Here is a 20,660-nt window from a genome sequence, read left to right as displayed (position 1 = left end):
AGGTGCAAGTCCAAGTTTCCTCCAGGGTACGAGAAGACAAAGTTCTGAGATGCCCATAATACTTCAACTCTCCCACCTACTCTTACCTTCACCGGAGGGTGGGGACGCTCCAGGAGCACCGCCCCGCTGACCAATACTTGATCCAGATCAAGAGAGTCAGCCAATTGCTGTGGGCCAAAGACACGAGGGGCGGAGCGTGGTTGTTAGAGGGCCTGGCTAGTGGGTGAAGCCGGAGGCGCCGAGCGACTTGGTGGTTGCTAGGAGGGAGGTCACAGAACGCGGCTCCAGGATTGGGCAGCGCCGGGCGTGGGCAGGCGGAGTGGGCGTGGCCCGGCGGCGTCGGGCCCAGGCGAGGTGAAACTGCGGGAGTTCCGGCGGGAGGCCCGTGCTGACGGCCCTCACCTTCACCATGGCCTCGGCCGAGCTGGATTACAGCATCGAGATCCCGGATCAGCCCTGCTGGAGCCAGAGTATGGAGGGGGATTGGGGAGGTAGCTCAGCAGCAATGCCCCGCCCGCCCCGCGGCCCCGCCCTCTCGTGGCCCGCCCCCTCCGGGGTCCTCAGGGCGGAATGAAGCTTGAGGGGCGCGCAGAGCCCCGCCCATGCGCCCCGCCCCCCAGTCGACTGGGGGTCTTTCTGTTCCACACCAGATTCTCAAACTCCCGTGTTCTGCTTCCCTTTGTGGCTGGAGGCCCCTCAAGGTTCACTCTGATTCTTTTGTTTTGGATCGGGCTTCCCATTTCTCTCCCCTCATTGCTAAGTGTGACTAGGCCCACCTTTCATTTTCCAGAACGAATGGAGTCCTTTGGGGGAGCCTCTGGGCCCCAAAAGTCCAGGGGCTCAGCATGCCTAGTCCTCTGCTTCCCCACGAGCCTTGGTAGTGGTTAACAGAACCGTCTGTTAGGCTGGCTTGAACTCTGGAAATCCTATCTCCTTCCTGCCTTTAGTAATTGGATAACCTTCAGTAGACTTTCAACTCTGAATTTCAGTTTTCCCTCTCTGCAAAAATGAGGAAAAATTGCTGGTTGCACAACTGAGATTATTTGTGTCAAGGTCTTGGCATAGGTCCTGATAGGAATGAATTCGCTAGTTGGCATTTAGAATGAACATTGTGTACCCCTATTATTCATATCATTAAAAAGGATGTGTGGGAGGCTTCATGAGATTAGTAGCTTGTAAAGCAGTGTAAGTTGTTGGACCAGAGAATAGAAAGTTGTCCCTGTTGGAAACGATGGCAGAGGAGGCTTGGAGTACAGGTTGACCTCTGCTTCTGCTCTTTGGTCTGTTTGGAATAGTGTTTCCAGTCCACTGCCCTTCACGTGTTCAGCTCGTCATGAAACTTAGCTTCTTCAACAGCCTTCCCAGGCCAGTCTGATCCAGTGTGTGTCCCTGTCCTTGGAGTTTAGGACAGGGCAGCAGCCTCTCATCTCCCAAAGCACGAATGGCTGGCACTGTCTGTTTGTCCCTAGAGTTGGGTCATTGGGCTTATGCTGTGAAAGGACTTTTGACTGTAGCATGGGATGAAGTCTGTTAATATTGCTGCCCTTGCAGAGTCATTAGCTGCAAAGGACTGGCACTCCTTTCTGCGTGGCCAGGAGGTCAGGGATTCTCTCTCTGCCCAGGTGGGTAGAGACAATCTTGGTTTGCATTTCTGCCCTACCTCTTACTAGCTCTCTGTCTTGGGCAAGATTTTATTATTTATTTTTGCAGGCCTGGGGGATTGAACTCAGGGCCTAATGTGTGCTAAGGCAAGTGCTTTACCACTATGCCATACTCAGCCTTTATTAAAATTGATTACATATTTATTTATGTGTGTGCACGCACACCGTAGCATATGTGCACAGGACAGAGGACAGTTGGTTCTCTTTCTGTGCCCTTCGGAGCTGAAGATCTGACAAGAGCTGTTTACTGGCTGAACCATCTCACTGCTCAACCCTCCTTTTCTGACAGTCTCACTCTGTTGTCTAGACTGTCCTTACACGTACTCTACTGCCCAAATAAGGTTGAAATTACAAATACTGTTCAATCTTTGGTAGTAGCTAGCATTCTAGGCATGGGCCATCAGAACTGGCTTTGGTAGATGATGGTGATGATGATGATGGAGATGGGGGTTCTCTATGTAGCTCTCACCATTCTGGAACTCATTATGTAGACCAGGCTGGCCTTGAGCTTACAGAGAACTTCCTGCCTCTGCCTCCCAACTGTTGGGATTAAAGGCGTGCACTGCTACTCCTGGCTTTAGCAGATCATCGAATCTTTCTGAGTCATGTATTTCTCCTGTGTCAGATGGAAATGATAATAACAGCCCTCTAAGATTGTGGAGGGTAGATGCTGGATGCATGTGTCTGGAACCGAGTGGCTGCTCTGGCCATGCTTCTCCCCTGTGTGTCCCCTCGTTGCTGGAGCCTGGGGCTTAGCCCCAGAAGATATCTGAGGGACCAATTTACCCTGCATCCCTCTGCCGGACATTGTGTAGGCAGGATGCTTCCTCCCAGACACCAGGGCCCATTGGAGGAATTGTTAGAAAGCACTTCCTGTTCTTGAACCACATCAGCCTTCGTATTGTTTCTGCTCAGTTTGTCATTTGCTGTGTCCCTTCGAAGGGTTAGTTGCTGGTGCATCGAGGGACTCCTGTAAGGCACCCTGCAGACAGCTGTGGTTTTCTGGAGAGAGGGAATAAGGAAACAGTGGTTTCACAATTCTGTGGATACCATCTAGAAAGCAAGATCTCTTCCTCCCTAAGGCACAGCTTCTCTGCTTCCTTGAATCTTTCCTCCAAGAGGAAGTACCTCCAGGGCTTTCAGTTGTGCTTGAGCCAGGCTAAGTTAGAGGTCATGAACTGCATCCTGAAACCCAGCCCCAACACCAGTCTAAACCCCAACCATAACCCTAACCCTAGCCCCAACACCAGCCTAAACCCAACCCCAACCCTAACCCTAACACCAATCTAAACCCCAACCCTAACCCTAACATCAGCCTAAACCCCAACTCTAGCCCTAAGACCAGCAGCCTAAACCCCAACCATAACCCCAACCATAACGTAACCCCAACCCTAGCCCTAATACTAAACTGGAGGACAGGGACTTCTTCTCTAACTTTAAACCCTAACATTAATGCTAACCCTAACCCTAATCCTGCAAACCAAACTGTAATCCTAACCCTAACCCCAACCCTAATCCTAATTCCAACCATAACCATAATCCTAGCATTTAAAAAATATTTTAAAGTTATTAATTTATATTTTACATTCCAATCTCAGTTCCCCCTCCCTTCTCTCCTCCCACTTACCCCACTTCTCTCCTAAGCCACCTCGAATCTGCTCCTTGGAGAGGGTAAGGCCTCCTCTGGTAAGTCTACTAAGTCTGTCCCATCATCTAGTTGAGGCAGGACCAAGGCACCTCCCCACCCCCCACACCCCTGTGTCTAGGCTGGACAAGGTATCTCTCCATCTAGAATGGGCTTCACTAAGTCAGTTTGTACATTAGTGTTAGGTCTTGGACCCATTGTCAGTGGCCTCATATGTTGTCCCAGTCACACCATTGTCACCTATATTAAGGGAGTCTAGTTTGGTCTTATGCAGATTCCACATTTGTCAGACCTGAGTCAGTGATCTCTCACTAGCTTGGGTCAGCTGATTCTGTGGGTTTCCCCATCATGGTCTTGACTCCTTTGTTCATATTATCGCTCCTCCCTCACTTTGATTGTACTCCAGGAGCTTGGCCCATTGGTTAGTTGTGGATTTCTGCATCTGCTTCCATCTGTTTCTGGAAGAACATAACCCTAACATTAATGCTCACACTAACTGTAACCCTAACTCTAACCCCAACCCTGCTTCTTTGAATCTTCCCACCACAATGATGTACCTTGAGGACTTTTAATTGTTTCTTATTCATCCCTCTCAGAGTACTGCCCCAGAGCTCAGCTAGAGGTCCTGGACGGCTTCACTACCTCCAAACTTAACCCCAGCACTAACATTATCTCCAACCCTAATTGTAACTAAAGACTTAATCCTAACAAAAACCCTAAACCTAACCTTAAATTAGTGCCAATCCTAAACCTAACCCTAACCCCAATCAAAAACCTGATTCCTAATCCGAATCTCAACTTCAAACCTAACCCCAAAGCTAATCTAACCAAAACTGCAACCCTAGCTCCAGTCCTAATTCTAACCATAGCTCCAACCCAACCTAACCCAAATCCTAACTACAACACAAACCCTAATACCAACCATAACCTTAACCCTAATCATAGCTCCAAACCTAATCCTAACCCTAACCCAACCCTAACCCTAACCCAACCCTAACCCTCACCCTAACTCCAACTCTAACCCTCACCCTAACTCCAACCCTCACCCTCACACTAACCACAACCTTCACCCTAGCCCCAATCCTGTCCCACGCACTGTGGTGTCTGAACCTGTTGCTTCTCTTCTGTAGAGAGCTCATCTGCAGGCTGGCCTGGATGCACAGAATGCCTCTCACCTGAAGGCCCAGGGCAGAGATTGTCCTCCCTTTGTGGTTATTGTTTCGTGAGGAAGTGTGTAGGATGGTCAGTCATATTTAGTTTTTGGAATTGCCTTACCCTTTCCCTGACTAGGAAATCAAAGCCACAGAGCCAAGCACTGCAGTCATTTGACAGTGAGGTTAACTTTACAGCCATTGTTCACTGTGTAGCGGGGGTGGGGGTGGGTGGCTTGGCTGGACTCATTCAGAGCCCTGAGCTTTGTGGGACAGGCTGGGCTGACTGGTGTGCCTAACTAACATGTGTGAGATCTTGGGTCTGATCTTCCAGCACCACGCTGACCCTACAAAATTCATAGAAACTTTGAAGACAGGCTCTCACTCTTTGAGTCACCAGAAGACCTCAAGGCAGCCACCCAAGGTGACTTGTGGGTTCCAGACTTTATTGTGAGCCTTCTCTTTTGCCTGCCACTGGCAAGGGTAAAAGAAATGTGGCCATATCTTTAAAATCAGAAAGCTTTTGCTGGCACCAGGAAGCAGTGCTGGGTCCCCACCATCATGAGGGGCCCGTGTTGAGGGAGTGGCGCTTCCGGAGGACTGACAGGTCCATGATGATCAGCAAAAGTGCTGGAGTGAAGGCATAGGAGGAGAACAGAGGGACTGCAGGGAGCAGGGGCCTAAAGGGGGGAAGCTTCCATAGTGGAGTTAATGCATGTGGTGAAAATCCTAGCACAGAGGAAGCAGAGGCAGGTGGATCTCTGAGTTCAAGAGAGCTCCAGGATAGCCAGGGCTACACAGAGAAACTGTCTCAAAACACCAAAAAACCAAACCAAACCCCACTGAATGCTTCATGTATTGCATGTCATCTTTGTGCAGGGGCCATGCTAATCTTCTGTGTAATTGTTCCAATTTTAGTGTGTTGTTGAAGCACAGCTTTTATTTATTTTCAAATTCTCATGCCTTTTCTTTCTTCCATTAACGAGGCAATTGAAGTTTCCTCCCAAGGGCCTGCTGCGTGCTTGCTCTGTGAAAGGCCCTGCCTTTGAGGTCCACACCCGGTGTGCCTTTTGCATTTGTCACCTTCTGCTGTTGGCCATGCTGTGCCCCATCCACATGCCAGCCCCCCTCCTTTCACTGTGTTTTTATCCTCACTGTCACCCTGGCAGGAGGGGTACCCTTCATCAGGTTTTACAGATGAGGCATGGACGGATGGAGGACGTGAAATGTCTTCTTCCAGGTAACACTTTTTCAGGCTGAGAGCCTTACTTGGAGCTTGTGGATGTGGAGATTCCGGCTGGCGTGAGGAAAGGCTGCCAGAATGCAATGTCACAGTGAGGACTGCAAAGAAGGGGTGTCCGCTGAAGTATTTTTATTGTAGCGCAAATGGGGAACAGCATCGTGTTCGAGAATGGGAGATTGGTCACCATAAATTATGAAAACATTTTACAGCTGCTCTGCAGCCACCGAAAATAATGGTGTAAAAATATATATAAACTGACAAGGAGACATGGTCCCAGTGTATTGCTGAGTGGAAGAAAGTGGATGACGAAGAGTATGATTCCGATTTCACTTGGTATTTGTTTTCTACTTTGTCTGCAGTGGTCATGCAGCAAAGTAATAATCATTTCACTTACTGGACTCTCTTTGAGCCGGCTATACTGTTGAGCCTTCTGTAGTCATGATCTTGCTGAATTCTTTGTAGTAAGTATTAGCCCATTTCACAGATAGAAGAATTGGGAACTAAAGGACTTACCTTAGATCTGTTTCACAGTCACAGAGTTAAAGATGTGGACTGACATATGACTTTGTAGGATGTGGATTCTTAGATGGAATGCAATTCTACTATGTTATTTCAAAACCTAAATTTAAAATAATCTGGATTAAGCCGGGCGTTGGTAGTGCACACCTTTAATCCCAGCACTCGGGAGGCAGAGAAGGTGGATCTCTGTGAGTTTGAGGCCAGCCTGGTCTATAGAGCAAGTTCCAGGACAGCCTCCAAAACAATACAGAGAAAAACCATATAATACTAATACTAATACTAATTTGGATTAAATATAGGAGCAGTGAGACTCTAGACAGGATTTCTGGGGGTTAGGGAAAATGGGGAATCATTTTTTCGTTTGCATTTTGAAAACACATCGGTTCCTTATGTTTTGATTTTTGTCTCGCATTCAAAACAGCCTGTGTCATGTCAGTCCTCTCTGTCTTCTCTACACGCCCCTGGGATACACACAATCTAATTTATGCCTTAGTTTATGACTTGAATTGCTTGCTGAACAGCAGACATATTTGTAATTCTTGTGTTTCCAGCATCCCGTTATTCCTTGACAGATGACAGGCAGCCTGGGATTGAGTTATTTTGTAGCATGCTCAAGTAGTGTCAGGTAGAAAAGAATGCTTCTTCATTCCCAAGGGCTTCTGGGTATCCTTAACCAGCTGTCTTGGTTGCTTTGATGAGACTATCTTCCTTGTTGTAGTTTTGAAATGGTTTATAACTTTCCTTGCAAAATTGATACTCTGCTTTGAAATCTTTTTTGTTTTCACAGTATCTCAGAGTCTTACACAGGATAGGCAAATTCTACCCCTGAGTTGTACCCCAGCCACATATTTGTTTTAGGAAATGGTCTAAAAAGACTGGTGATGCACATCTGTAATCCCTTGTTTAGGGAGGAAAGGCAAGAGGGTCAGAGCTCAAGGCATCCTGACTATGCAGCAAGTTCAAGGGCATGAGGCCCTGTCTCAAAAAAGAAATTGGCTCTAATTTCAGAGAGATTTGCCATTAATATGTGATGATTTCTCCATGTATAGAATGGCTGTGTGTACCTTTAGATGATTTTTTGTGATGATATTTTGCTGCTTTTTCAGTTACCACTTAAAAATACTATTGAGATATTATTCACATATCATAAAATTCATCTTTTTTAAATGGCCAATTGGTGGTTTTTGGTATATCCACAGAGTTGTGAAAACACCAGTAGGATCCAATTCTAGAAATTTTTACCATGAAAAAGAGATCTTGGACTCATTGGTGGTCACTCCCCACCCTTCCTTCCACCTGCTGACAACCACAGATCTGCCTGTCTGTGGGCTTACCTTTTCTGCTATTTTATATAAATGGAACTATCTGATACGTGACCCTTTTCTCCTTTTACTTAGCATGGTGTTTTTGTTGTTGTTGTTGTCTTTTGTTTTTGTTTTTCAAGACAGGGTTTCTCTGTGTAGCTCTGTAGACCAGGCTGGCCTCCAACTCACAGAGATCCACCTGCCTCTGCCTCCTGAGTGCTGGCATTAAAGGCGTGCACCACCAATGCCTGGCTAGCATGGTGATTTTAAAGCTCGTCTATACTACAGGCTGGGTAGTACTCTTTTATTCTTTTCTATGAATGAACAGTATTCCATTGTATGGATGCCCACCTTTCGTCTAGTGTGAATAATAAATACTACTATGAAAGTCATATCTAAATTGTTACATGGACCACAGTTCCTATGGGCATAAACTTAGGAGTGAATTATTGGGTCACAGGTGACTCATTGCTTAATTTTTGTTGTTTTGAGATTGCCTTAGTTAGGGTTACCACTGTTGTGATGAAACACCATGACCAAAGCAACCTGGGGAGGAAAGGGTTTACTTGGCTTAAGTGTCCACACCACTGTTCGTCATTGGAGGAAGTCAGGACAGGAATTCATATAGGACAGGAATCTGGAAGCAGGAGCTGATGCAGAAGCCATGGAGGGTGCTGCTTACTGGCTTGCTTCCCATGGCTTACTCAGCCTGCTTTCTTACAGAACCCAGGACCACCAGCCCAGGGGTGGCACCACCCACAATAGGCTGGGCCTGCCCCATTAGGAAAATGCCTCAAAACTGGATCTTACGGAGCATTTTCTCAATTGAAGCTCCCTTCTTTCAGGTGACTCGAGCTGTGTTAAGTTGACATAAGACCAGCCAGTACAGTACTGCTGTGTCTGCCAGGCTGACTTCAAATGTGGTTGGCAGCCCAGGTTGTGCTTGGATTCACAGGTCTCCTGCTTCTACCTCAAAACTCCTGGGGTTGCAGTATATTTTAGATCTGTGGAAGCTGCCAAACTGTTGTTCAAAGTGATCGTTCCTTTTTCCCTTTCTACCAGGAGTGTGAAGTGTTGGCTTCCCCTACCAGGGTTTGTGATCCTCTGACTTTTTGGTTATAGCTCTTCTCGTAAGCATAAAGTGGTGTTTCCTTGTAGTTTTGACTTCCATTCCCCTACTGACCATGGAGGTAAACATCTTTCATTGTAGTCATCATCAGTGACTACAAGCTTTTGCTGTGCAAGCATGAGGATCCAAGCTCTGATGCCAGCACCCGTGAAAAAAGTTGGGGGTGACCACACACACACACACACACACTCATATGCACACACGTACACACACACACACTCATGCATGCATGTATGTACACACACACACTCATATGCACGCATGTACGCGCGCGTGCACGCACACACACACACACCTGGGTTATTTGTTTTGGTTTTAGATTGTAAAAGTTTTATTCAGTATGTTCTGAATATAAGAACCATATCAGAGGTGAGTCTTTCTTTCCCTCTTTCCTTCTCTCTTTCTCAAAGTGCCCTTTACAGTATAATTTTTGGGCTTGGAGAGGTGGCCTATAGGTTAAGAGCACTGGTTGCCTTTACAGAAGCCTTCTGTGTCTGCCACCCACCTGGAGGCTCATAACCACTTCAATCTAGTTCCAGGGGATCCAGCTCCTTCTTCTGGCCTCAGTAAGCACCAGGCACACACATAGTATACACATGCAGGCAAAACATTCACACACATAAAATAAAAATAAATTAGTGCAAATGTTGAAATTTTAGCTTATGTGTTTTGTTTGTTCTCTGTGATATTGGTGTCACGGTCCATAACTATTGCTCAGTTAAGATCACAAGCTGTTCTCCTTTCTAAAAGGATCAGTTTTATGTGTATGAATGTTTTTCCTGCATGTTTATCTGTGCGCCATGTGCATGTCTGGTGCCCACAGAGGTCAGAAGAGGGGACATCGGATACCCTGGAATTGGAGTTGCAGATGGTTGTGAGCTGCCATGTGGTTGCTGGGAATTGAACCCAGGTCCTCTGGAAGAGCAGACAGTGCTCTTAACCACTGAGCCATCTCTCCAGCCCCTAGTTTTAATTCTTACATTGAGGTTTGTGACCTACTGAAATTTCATGTTTCAAAATTATCTTGAATATGCTTTCTTTTTCTTGCTGTGTAGACCAGGCTTGCCTTAGAACTCTCAACCTTCAGGGTGCTAGGGTTAGAAGTGTGTGACACCACTCCAAGCCTGTGACTTTCTCCCTGATACTTCCTTCTCCTGTTCTTTTTTGTTTGGTTGTTTTTGTTTTTTTGAGACAGGGTTTTTCTGTGTAAAAGCCCTGGCTGTCCTGGAACTTCCTTTGTAGACTAGGCTGGCCTTGAACTCATAGAAATCCACTTGTCAGCTGGGCGTTGGTGGCCCATGCCTTTAATCCCAGCACTCAGAAGGCAGAGGTGGGAGGATCTCTGTGAGTTTGAGGCCAGCCTGGTCTACAAGAGATAGTTCCAGGACAGCCTCCAAAACAAAATAGAGAAACCCTGTCTTGAAAACAAAAAACAAAAAACAAAAACAAACAAACAAACAAAAACCAGAAATCCACTTGTCTCTGCCTCATGAGTGCCAGGACTAAAGGAGTACTCCACTACCGCCTGGTTCCTCTGGTTCTTATTTTCCCCACTGCCCTTGTTAGAACATCACTCTCTCTTGCCTTGCTGTAGCAGCCTAGCTTCTCTAGCAAACACTGTCAGTGCAGTATGAGGAGAGTGTGGTGTTGGTGGGTGCCCCAACTAGTCTGATGATTGGGATGGGTGTGATAATCATATAACTAGTCTGATGATTGGGATGGTTGTGATAATCATATAACTAGTCTGATGATTGGGATGGTTGTGATAATCATATAACTAGTCTGATGATTGGGATGGGTGTGATAATCATATAACTAGTCTGATGATTGGGATGGGTGTGATAATCATATAACTAGTCTGATTTTGGGATGGTTGTGATAATCATATAACTAGTCTGATGATTGGGATGGTTGTGATAATCATATAACTAGTCTGATGATTGGGATGGTTGTGATAATCATATAACTAGTCTGATGATTGGGATGGTTGTGATAATCATATAACTAGTCTGATGATTGGGATGGTTGTGATAATCATATAACTAGTCTGATGATTGGGATGGTTGTGATAATCATATAACTAGTCTGATGATTGGGATGGGTGTGATAATCATATAACTAGTCTGATGATTGGGATGGGTGTGATAATCATATAACTAGTCTGATGATTGGGATGGTTTTGATAATCATATAACTAGTCTGATGATTGGGATGGGTGTGATAATCATATAACTAGTCTGATGATTGGGATGGTTTTGATAATCATATAACTAGTCTGATGATTGGGATGGGTGTGATAATCATATAACTAGTCTGATGATTGGGATGGGTGTGATAATCATATAACTAGTCTGATGATTGGGATGGTTTTGATAATCATATAACTAGTCTGATGATTGGGATGGTTGTGATAATCATATAACTAGTCTGATTTTGGGATGGGTGTGATAATCATATAACTAGTCTGATGATTGGGATGGGGTGTGATAATCATATAACTAGTCTGATTTTGGGGTGGGTGTGATAATCATATAACTGCTGAGTTCCTGTGCAGGCCAGCATGGTGGCGCCCACTGGGCCTGTGGTAATAAATGAGGTAGATGCACGTCCTGCATTGCAGAACCACTGGGTTAGGGGAGAGTGACAGACATTAAACAGTTGTGTAAGTCTACATTAATCAGCAACAGATTGGATCATACCACTTTCCCATTACAGAACTTTCATTCACTCTTTATTGCTGTGGAATAAACCCCCCAGTCCCACTCTTTGCTGCTCTTTCGCCCATTGTTCTCTGTCCTCCGGGGTCCCAGCACCAGGACTGCTTACTGTGGCCCAGATGGCTTATGTCAGCCCTGCCCTGCCCGTGTCCTCTGTCCACCCTGCATGCCCCCACTGGACCTTTGAGGCCACAGTAGGGAATGTGACTTCCTCAGGCAGACTTTTCTTGGCCACTAGCACTTTCCAAGCCATATTTTAAAGGTTCCTTTATAGAATCCAAAGGAACAACTGTGGGTAAAGCCTAGTGCTAAAATGTTTGCCTACCGTGCACATGGCACTGTGTTCCATTCCCAGTGCCACAGAGAAGCTAAAGCAAATGTGAGCTACAGAGGGGCGGTGTGCACTCCCCACACCTGGTGAAGAGCATGTTGGGTGCAGACGCTGGAGAGCAGAGACCGGTTCTCTGAAGGGAGTGCTTGGGCTCTGGGAGTGGGCAGGATGTCCAGGGTACTGTGCCCTCATAGAGATGAACATCTTGAGAGTCATCTCCTAAGGGACTTAACAGATATTGCCCCAGAGCTGAGCAGAGTTCTAGAGCCCTGTGTTGAAAGGGCAGTTTGGAAGCCCTGCTCAAATCTCTGTTTAGAAATGCCTTTTCTGGGGCTGGAGAGATGGCTCAGTGTTAAGAGCACTGACTTCTCTTCCAAAGGACCCGAGTTCAATTCCCAGCACCCACAAGGAAGCTCACAACTGTCTGTGACTCCTGTTCCAGGTCCAGGGCATCCAATACCCTCACAAAGACATTCATGCAGGCAAAACACCAATGTACGGGACATTTGGTGGGAATGGGTAACTGTTTGTTAACCCAGGAGCCTGAAGCTGCCTGAGCTTCGTGGTGCTGGTCCCCACCCACATAGAACAGGTCCTGAGGGGCTGCCCTGGCAGAAGACAGGGGCACAGGGACAAGAAAGGCTGTGACTGCTTGGAGCCACCCACCCGAGTTAGTAAGCCTGGGAGGGATGGCGGGTGTCAGCCAGGGACTGAGGGTCTGGCAGCTGCTGTTCCGTCTGGCCTAGAGCCCTGCGGGTGCGGGCAGTTAATCTCTGAAGGCCAGAGTCACCGCTACCGGAGAGCAGGAACATTGAACTTTTCAATCACATTAATTTCCACAGGAAATTGTTGTCTTCCTTTTGTCCAAAGGTTAGTGATTTATATTTACCATCTTCTAACTGGCCTTGAAATTTACTGTTGCCAGGTCACCACCAGCATGAATAAATTTCAGGTGTCAGATGAGCATAGCCAAGCGGCTTGGTCCTTGGAAGGGTGCGTACACGCCAGTCCTTTTTAGAGGCTGGCTGTCTAGCTACAGACAGTCCTTATGCAAATGCCTGCATAGGGGGGTGGCACTCACCTTGCAGGGTAGATGGGACATGGTTTTCGGAAGGCCTCTTTAGACAGGCATAGTGCCGGCAGCTTGAATTCCTAAGTATATCACCGAAGGAGGCTTGCTTCCGGCTGTGGATGGGGCTAACCTGGGTCGGGGTGTGGGGTGTGTGTGTGTGTGTGTGTATGTGTGCGTGTGTGCGCGTGTGTGTGCGCGCGCACGTGCTTAGGATCGGAAGTAGACACAACATACCTGCCCCATGGTGTTATGGGGGCTAAACTTCCATGAATACAGGCTATAGTAGTCTCTTGACAGCAGGGAAAGTGTGGCCATCAGCCTCCTGTCCCTGCTTAAGTAGTTTTACCCAGGTCTTTTGTCCTGTTATTTTATTTTTACTTTTTTGAGATGGGTGTCTCATGTACCCCAGGCTGGCCTTGAATCTTGACTTTACATTGTAGCTGATGAAGAGCTTGAACTTCTGATTGTCTAGCCTCTGGAGAGCTAGGATTATAGGTGTGGTTCTATGGGTCGATCCCAGGGCCTTGAGCATGCGCGGCAAGCACTGTATCATCTGAGCTTTGCCCTAAGCCCTTCAAGTTTTCCTCTTAGATCTTTTCCCTCCATCTGTTCATAGATTAGAACAGACACTAGCCAACCTTTTCTGCAGAGACAGTAGTGCCTAAGGCTTTGTGAGCCATCCATCTCTTTGGAGCCACTCTTCTGTGTTGTGTTCATCTGAAGATAGCCATTGACAATGGCTAAACCGGGTGAGAATGGCTGTGTTCCGATGTAACTCTTTATAGACAGGGTCTCATGTTGTAAAGGCTAGTCTCAAACTTGTTATGTGGGCAAGGATGACCTTGAACTTCTGATCCCTCTGGTTCACTTCCCAAGTGCTGAGATATCAGGCAAGGGCTGTCGTGCTGGGTTTATGGTGTCGGGGACTGAACCCACAGCCTTGCATGTCAGGCCAGCACTCTGCTAAATGAGCTACGTCCAGGCTACTGTGTGCTCCTCTGCATGCACACTCACGTGATGAGAGTGAACCCACAGCTGTATTCATGCCAGGCAAGCTGTTTGTCACTGATCTGCAGTTCCAGACATCAAATAGGACTTTTTGTAGATTTACAGATTTATTTATTTGTTAGTTTTGGTTTTTCTTCTTCTTTTTCTTTTTTTCTTTTTGGTTTTTCGAGACAGGGGTTCTCTGTATTGTTTTGGAGGCTGCCCTGGAACTAGCTCTTGTAGACCAGGCTAGCCTCAGCTCCCAAAGATCCATGTGCTTGTCCCCTGGGTGCTGGGATTAAAGGCATGTGCCACCATGCCCAGCTATATACACAGGAATTAAAATGTCATATGATTTTATTGTGATTTCTTAAAGACTGTGGTTTCATTGTAGCCCAGGCTGCTCACTGCCATTCAGTCCTCCTGTGTGCTAGATTATAAACATGTGTCACCACATTGATGTTTTTTCTACTCATTTAAAAATGTAAAAGTGTGGGGTCCTGGCATGGTGGTGTATGCCTTTAGTTTCAGGAGGTTAGAAGCACATGGATTTCTGTGAGTTTGAGGCCAGCCTGATCTATTATATAGCGAGTTCTAGGCCAGCCAGGGCTATAGTAAAACTCTGTCTCAAAAAAAGAAAAAAGAAAAGAAAAAGCCCAGGTTTGAGGTAGCTCAGTAGAGCACTGTGGAGCCCTCAGTTTGATCTCCAGCAATGTAAAACAAAACAGTAACAAGCATGAACAAACCGTTTGGGGGGCTGGGAGGTGGCTCATGGGTAAAGTAGCTGCTGTCCAAGCCTGAGGACTAAGTTCGTATCCCCAGTGCCTCTATCAAAACTGGGCAGACACATCTGTGACCCCAGTGTGGAGGGAAGCAAAGGCATGTGGGTCCTGGAGCTCATTGGCTGGCCAGCCTACATGAATCAGTGAACTTCAAGCTCACTGAGAGACTGTCTCCACAAACAAAGTGGAGAATGATTGAGAAAGATACCCAGTGTTGACCTCTAGCATCCACAATGCACATACACGCCACATGGACAAGTGCACACGCCACAAACACCTGTGCCATTTTAGCTTATAGACCATAGGGAAACAGTGGGTTGATGAGATGGCTCTGTGGTTAAGGTATTTGCTGTCAAGCCTGATGACTTGAGTTTGATCCCCAGGACCCACGTGGTAGAAGGAGAACCAACTCTGAAGGTCATTCCCTGACCTCCAAACACTCTGGCACCCATAACCCTTCCCACACAAAGAAATCAATGTAGTGTTTTAAAATGAAAGGAAAACAGTCTGATTTAGCACACAGGTCGTGGTTCCCTGGACTGAAAGGTGATGTTGTCTGGAAAGGGCATTCACTTCATTTTCTGGGGATTGGGAGCTACTAAATGTGGGTGTTCTCAGTAATGCCATGGTGCCTCCACAGAGGTCTACAAAAAGACAGCTAGCTGGTCAGAGGATGGGGGCAGGACCCACATGGAGATTGAACCCCTGTTGATTTCCTGCCCACAGCTCTAGATTGGTCAGAAATGCAGTCCTGCCTCTGGTGCTGACAGTCCCATCTATGTTTCAGAGAACCCCAGCCAAGATGGGAAGGAGGCCAGGAAGCGACTGCCTGTGGTGATTCTCTTGGGCTGGGGTGGCTGCAGGGACAAGAACCTGGCCAAGTATAGCGCCATCTACCACAAAAGGGTGAGTACTGTGGGCAAGTGCTCAACCAGGATGTGGGCCTCTGCTACTCTGCTGCTTTGTGGGGAGCATTAAGCTTGGCTGGTTCACCTTTGGGATGGAGCAAAGGTTGACCACCTTTGGGCAGCCCTAGAGCAGTACCAGCAGACTGTGAGGACGGCAGCATCATGCCAGGTCCTCACGTAGCTGCTTCAGTCCCGTTTCCCCGTTTCTTCTTCCCCACGGCCTTGATGGGTTTGTTCCCTGGTTGTGAAGTAAGATCACACCCCATAGCCAGGTGTTGGTACCTTTAATCCCAGTACTGTGAGTTCGAAGCCAGGCTGGTCTACACAGTGAGTTCCAGGACAGGCTCCAAAGCAATATAGAGAAACCCTGTCTCGAAAAACAAGCAAACAAACAAAAAAATCACACCCCATATCCTGATTCATGCCTCTTTGGATGGCAGGAGCCGGGACAGGGTGCACCGGGCATAGTTTTCTAGGACTTCCTTCCTTTCTAACCAGGTAAGCTTCAGAGCGACAGCACCTTCCCTTCCCCATTCCCAGGATCAGAGGGTTTCTTGGAGAAGAGTCACACGTCTTAGGCCACTCTAAAATGTAGGTGTGGAAGTTGTGACTAGCAGGTGTCCCAGGAGGGTCAGGGTATGTTTAGCCCCATCTTCTCAAAGCAGCCTTCAGGAAGGGGTACAAGGTATATGTGCTTACAGTGACACCAGGGCCTGGTCCTCAGAGGATTAAGTAGGATTGTAAAGCTAGGTTTGCTACTAAGAAAATCCATCGATGGCACATGCCTTAAAGCCAAGCTCTTGGGAAGCAGAAGTAAATGAATCTTTTTTCTGTTTTTCTTTTTTTTCTTTCTTTTTTTTTTCTTTCTTTTTTTTGAGACAGGGTTTCTCTGTATTGTTTTGGAGGCTGTCCTGGAACTTGCTCTTGTAGACCAGGCTGGCCTCGAACTCACAGAGATCCGCCTGCCTCTGCCTCCCGAGTGCTGGGATTAAAGGTGTGCGCCACCAACGCCCAGCTAGCATAGAAGACACTTGGGAAGGTCGCTTTTGCAGAGAGTGAGGCTCTTACATGGACAGAGAGTGGGAGGAAGAAAGTCAATGGAAGGTTCCAGGGAAGACAGGAGCTGAGCTGTCAGGGCAGCTGCACGGGCAGCCTCGGGGAGGAAGGGCTGCCTTTACCCCTAGCAAGGAGAAGATGGGTGTGAAGAAAAAGTTTTCCAGTCTAAAACTCCCACTTTTTTATTTGAAAGAAAATAACTCCTTATTCTACCATCTAGAGATTGCCCCGGCTTACCCTGTAAGGGTGTCTCCATCTAGGTTTTCTCTGTATACCTTTTAGACCATGAACTCCATCGTGTCCTGTTAGTAAGTTTTTGTTGCATGTCCATGATCATTGCATGTCGTTGCATATTTCATTTTATCTAGTCCGTGTCTGGATACCCAAGTAGCATGTTCCCAAGGCATCTTATACAGCTGGTTTGTCCAACCCCAGAGTCCAATCCAGGGTCACACACTGCAGTTAATTCTCTTGTTCCTTATCTCTGTATTCTTTCTTGTGATTTAAAAAGGTCCTTGCTTTTGGCTTACTGAAGACTGGGCAGTAAGGGAATATATGTTAGAGTGTGTAGTCCCACCTGCTGCTGGGGGAATAAGAAAGGGGGGCTATAAAGCCTCTATCAGGTGTAACAATTTGGGAGTATGGGTGGCCTTCAGGCACCCCTTCGGAGTTTTTAGCACCCCCATGGCTAGAAACTCAGGGGTCTATGGCTGGTGACCATGGCTGGCCTCTCCTGCTTGGCTCATCAGAGAACTGTGGCCACACACTTCCCCCCTTCTTATTGCTATGAGGATTCACTTTGTACCAGGTGCTGTTTTTGTCACTTGAGATACATTTTTTTCATTTAACTTCTACCATAACCTTTTGAGGTGGGTGTCATCCCAATTATAGATGGGGACACAGACAGAGAAAGAAGTAAATTACTCTTTGCCCAGACAGTTAATAAGTGGCGGGACCAAGAATTAAGTGCAGACCTATCTGACCCCAAAGCCTGCCCAACTCAGGGCCCCTGGCAGAGAGACTTCTTGTCTCTAGAACAAATTAATAAGAGGGGCTAAGGCCCAGAGTAGTGTCTGGTGCTTCCTCCATCTGACCTTCAAGGGGACCTGTCCAGAGGGTTAGTGGTACACTTGACACAGGCAATAAGGGTATGGAAGCTGAAAGTGAGCTTTGGCCTAGATTTTTTGATTTAAGAGCAACATTGTTTTCTGGATTTAGAATTTCTTTCATTTTGTTTCTATTCTCCTTTGTTCCTTTCCTCCCTTCTTCCCTCCCTTCCTCCTCTCTCTTTACTTCTGGTTTGGGACTTCAAGGTGAGTGTGAGGAGTGATCCTAAGTCCAGGAATCAAATATAATTAAAGATCAGATCCCCAAACCAAACAGTGTGGACTCTTGTTTTCAGGGCACCCACTGCAACAGGGAAGAGGACAGGACTTCTGTCTGGCTCAGAAGCGCCCTCTGGTGGTTGAGGCTGGGATCTGCATGCCTTCTCTGTCTCATGGGGGTACAAAGTAGCCACAACATGGTATATCCAAGTCGCAAGGCCTTAATTATGCAAGTTCTGGGGTTGGGTTGGTCAGGAGGACAGCCATAGAGGGAACTAGAGTGAAGAGATTTTCTTCTGGTTGGATCACATGTTTCCAAAGCATGCTATCAGCTCCAGGCTTCAAATACCATCCCAGGCTGAGGAGGCATGGACGGCATGAAGCAGGGCGTTCAAAAACAGGCCTCGAGCACGCCTTTAATCCCAGCACTTGGGAGGCAGAGGCAAGCAGATCTCTGTGAATCCAAGGCCAGCCTGGTCTACAGAGCTAGTTCCAAGACAGCCAGTACTACACAGAGAAAACCTGTCTTGAAAAAACACAAACAAAACAAAAACCCTACCACTACCAACAAAACAACAACAGGCCTTGAGGGTGCCTCCACTCCTGTACCTGCAGCTGGAGAGCTAGCTACAACAGAACTGTGGAAATTGGAGCTCCTGGGCTCCTTTGACTCACTTGTGCCCATCACCCGCCGTATGCTGGGACTGACCTGGTCCCTCTCGTCTCTCCAGGGCTGCATTGTGATCCGATACACGGCTCCCTGGCACATGGTCTTCTTCTCTGAGTCCTTGGGCATCCCCTCCCTTCGTGTGATGGCCCAGAAGTTGCTCGAGCTCCTCTTTGACTACGAGATTGAGAGGGAGCCTCTGCTCTTCCATGTCTTCAGTAATGCTGGCGTAATGCTCTACCGCTACGTGCTGGAACTCCTCCAGACCCATCAGCGCTTCCGCCACCTGCATGTGGTGGGCACCGTCTTTGACAGTGGTCCTGGTGATAGCAACCTGGTAGGGGCCCTGAGGGCCCTGGCAACCATCCTGGAGCGCCGGCCTGCGGTGCTGCGCCTGCTGCTCCTGGTGGCTTTTGCCTTGGTGGTCGTCCTGCTGCACTTCCTGCTTGCCCCGTTCGCCGCCCTCTTCCACACCCACTTCTATGACAGGCTGCAGGACTCAGGCTCCCACTGGCCTGAGCTCTACCTCTACTCCAGAGCTGACGCGGTGGTCTCGGCCAGCGACGTGGAACGCATGGTAGAGGCACGCGTGGCTCACCAGGTCCTGGTGCGCTCGGTGGACTTTGTGTCATCGGCACACGTCAGCCACCTCCGTGACTATCCTACTTACTATACAAGTCTGTGTGTTGACTTCATGCATAACTGTGTCCAGTGCTGAGGTCCTGCTCCAGAAATAAACGCCGGCGCCTCCCTTCGACCTACATCTGTCCTGAAGGACTGCTGGCATGGCTGCTCCCTCAGACTCTGGGGTGGGGGTGCCAGGGCAAGTTTCTGTTGGGCAGGCTTGCAGTTATTTGGACAAGTGCAATGTTCTTACGGTGTTTGGGCTGTAAAAGGCTAACAGTTTGTGTGTTGGGTGAATGGCTTGAGGCTGAACCCCAGAGTTGTTTGAAAAGTGCTGGCTGTGGTCTTGAGTTCAAACCCAGAACTCACATTTAAAGAAGAAAAGGCCAGGCACAGTGGCACACACTTAAAATCCCACCTCTGAGGAGGTGGAGATAGTCAGGTGCCTGGAGGCTTTCCGGCCAACTAGCCTAGCCTAGTGGTGAGCCGCAGGCCAGTGACAGGACCTGTCTCGATAGGCAAGGTAATTGGTGTCTGAGACCCCAGGTGGACCTCTGGTCTTCAGTGCATTTGCACACAGGTGTAGCTGCACACACCTGGATTGTGTAAGAACCTTTCACGTGGGAGCTCTTAACAAAATTCCAGATGTGTAGTCAGTGACCCCACTGTTAACTGTGGGTACACAGTACTTATGTGTACAGTGTGCATAGCAGACCCCCAGTTCTTAGTTACTTTGCATGATCTACAACGTAATCATCTGGGTTAACTGAAGTTTTATTCTTGTTCTAAGAACTGAGTTTGGGTAGGTAGGTAGGTGTGTGTGTGTGTGTGTGTGTGTGTGTGTGTGTGTGTGTGTGTGAGAGAGAGAGAGAGAGAGAGAGAGAGAGAGAGAGAGAGATGTAGCCAGGCTGCCTCAATCTCACTATGTAGCTGAGGATGACTTTGAACTCCTGATCTTCCTGTCTCTACCTCCCAGGTACTGAGATTACAGGCATATGCCACCATGCCTGGCTTGGATTTTCATTTCTTGAATGGAAGGTACCTTAAGTAGCAGAGAGAGTCTGGGGAGCAGAGCTGTCTCTTGAAGGACAAAGCCCCACATTAAACACTATTCCTACCTGGCCTGTCACTTGGAGAGGTTGTCTGTGACCTTGTGGTCAGATATCAGGTGAGGTCTGAGGATTTGGGTATTTGGGGCCTGCCTGGTGCCACACACTTGGTTAGGGAGCCATTGAATTGGAGGGATCTGATGACTGTGTATTAAGAGGAAGATTAAGTGGAGAGCAGAAAGGCTGCCATGCTCAGTGAAGGGGAGGACATGTCTAGGAGGCTAGAACCAGGGTCGGGGAATTCAGGCTGAAGTAACATCTATTTCCTAAAGGACACTCCCACTCAGTAGCCCCCAGCGGGAAAGATGGCTGTACCCATAGGTCGTACCATCTACTGTGCTGCAAGTCATGATGGCATCATTCTGGCACACAGTTAAGTTAGGTATCCAATATTTGTAGATTCAATGAACCTTCTGTGTTTCAGAGAAGG

General features: G+C 47.6%; 2 protein-coding genes and 1 non-coding gene across 9 annotated transcripts in view; 1 reads left to right on the top strand and 2 right to left on the bottom strand.

Moving 5' to 3' along the window:
• The window catches only part of Armh1 (armadillo like helical domain containing 1), a 51,318-nt gene extending 51,090 nt beyond the window's left edge, over nt 1-228 (bottom strand). For 3 of the 5 annotated variants that reach the window (XM_040756852.1, XM_040756857.1, XM_040756855.1), the window contains exon 1: nt 87-228. The gene's annotated coding sequence lies outside the window, so the exon portion shown is untranslated. The remainder of the gene's footprint in view (nt 1-86) is intronic. The other 2 variants (XM_040756854.1, XM_040756860.1) reach the window with 2 other exon arrangements.
• Tmem53 (transmembrane protein 53) lies at nt 6-20,250 on the top strand. 3 transcript variants are annotated; one of them, XM_040756861.1, is made up of 3 exons: nt 6-26; nt 15,329-15,447; nt 18,562-20,250. In XM_040756861.1, the coding sequence occupies exon 3, from the start codon at nt 18,598-18,600 to the stop codon at nt 19,213-19,215; it is 618 nt and encodes a 205-aa protein (XP_040612795.1). In that variant the 5' UTR covers nt 6-26; nt 15,329-15,447; nt 18,562-18,597; the 3' UTR covers nt 19,216-20,250. The 3 variants fall into 3 exon arrangements, with proteins under 3 accessions (XP_040612795.1, XP_005083973.1, XP_012978850.1); XM_005083916.4 differs by lacking the exon at nt 6-26 and adding an exon at nt 299-470; XM_013123396.3 differs by lacking the exon at nt 6-26 and adding an exon at nt 15,890-15,947.
• LOC121144230 lies at nt 5,292-5,395 on the bottom strand. The gene has a single exon (XR_005881548.1). It is a non-coding gene; the product is annotated as a U6 spliceosomal RNA (small nuclear RNA).
• Nucleotides 20,251-20,660: the final 410 nt, after the last annotated feature.

The sequence above is a fragment of the Mesocricetus auratus genome, unplaced genomic scaffold (assembly GCF_017639785.1).
Source record: "Mesocricetus auratus isolate SY011 unplaced genomic scaffold, BCM_Maur_2.0 Super-Scaffold_100014, whole genome shotgun sequence".
NCBI classification, from domain to species: domain Eukaryota; kingdom Metazoa; phylum Chordata; class Mammalia; order Rodentia; family Cricetidae; genus Mesocricetus; species Mesocricetus auratus.
Note: the sequence above shows the minus strand (reverse complement) of the source record. Positions and strands in the feature narration are given on the sequence as shown.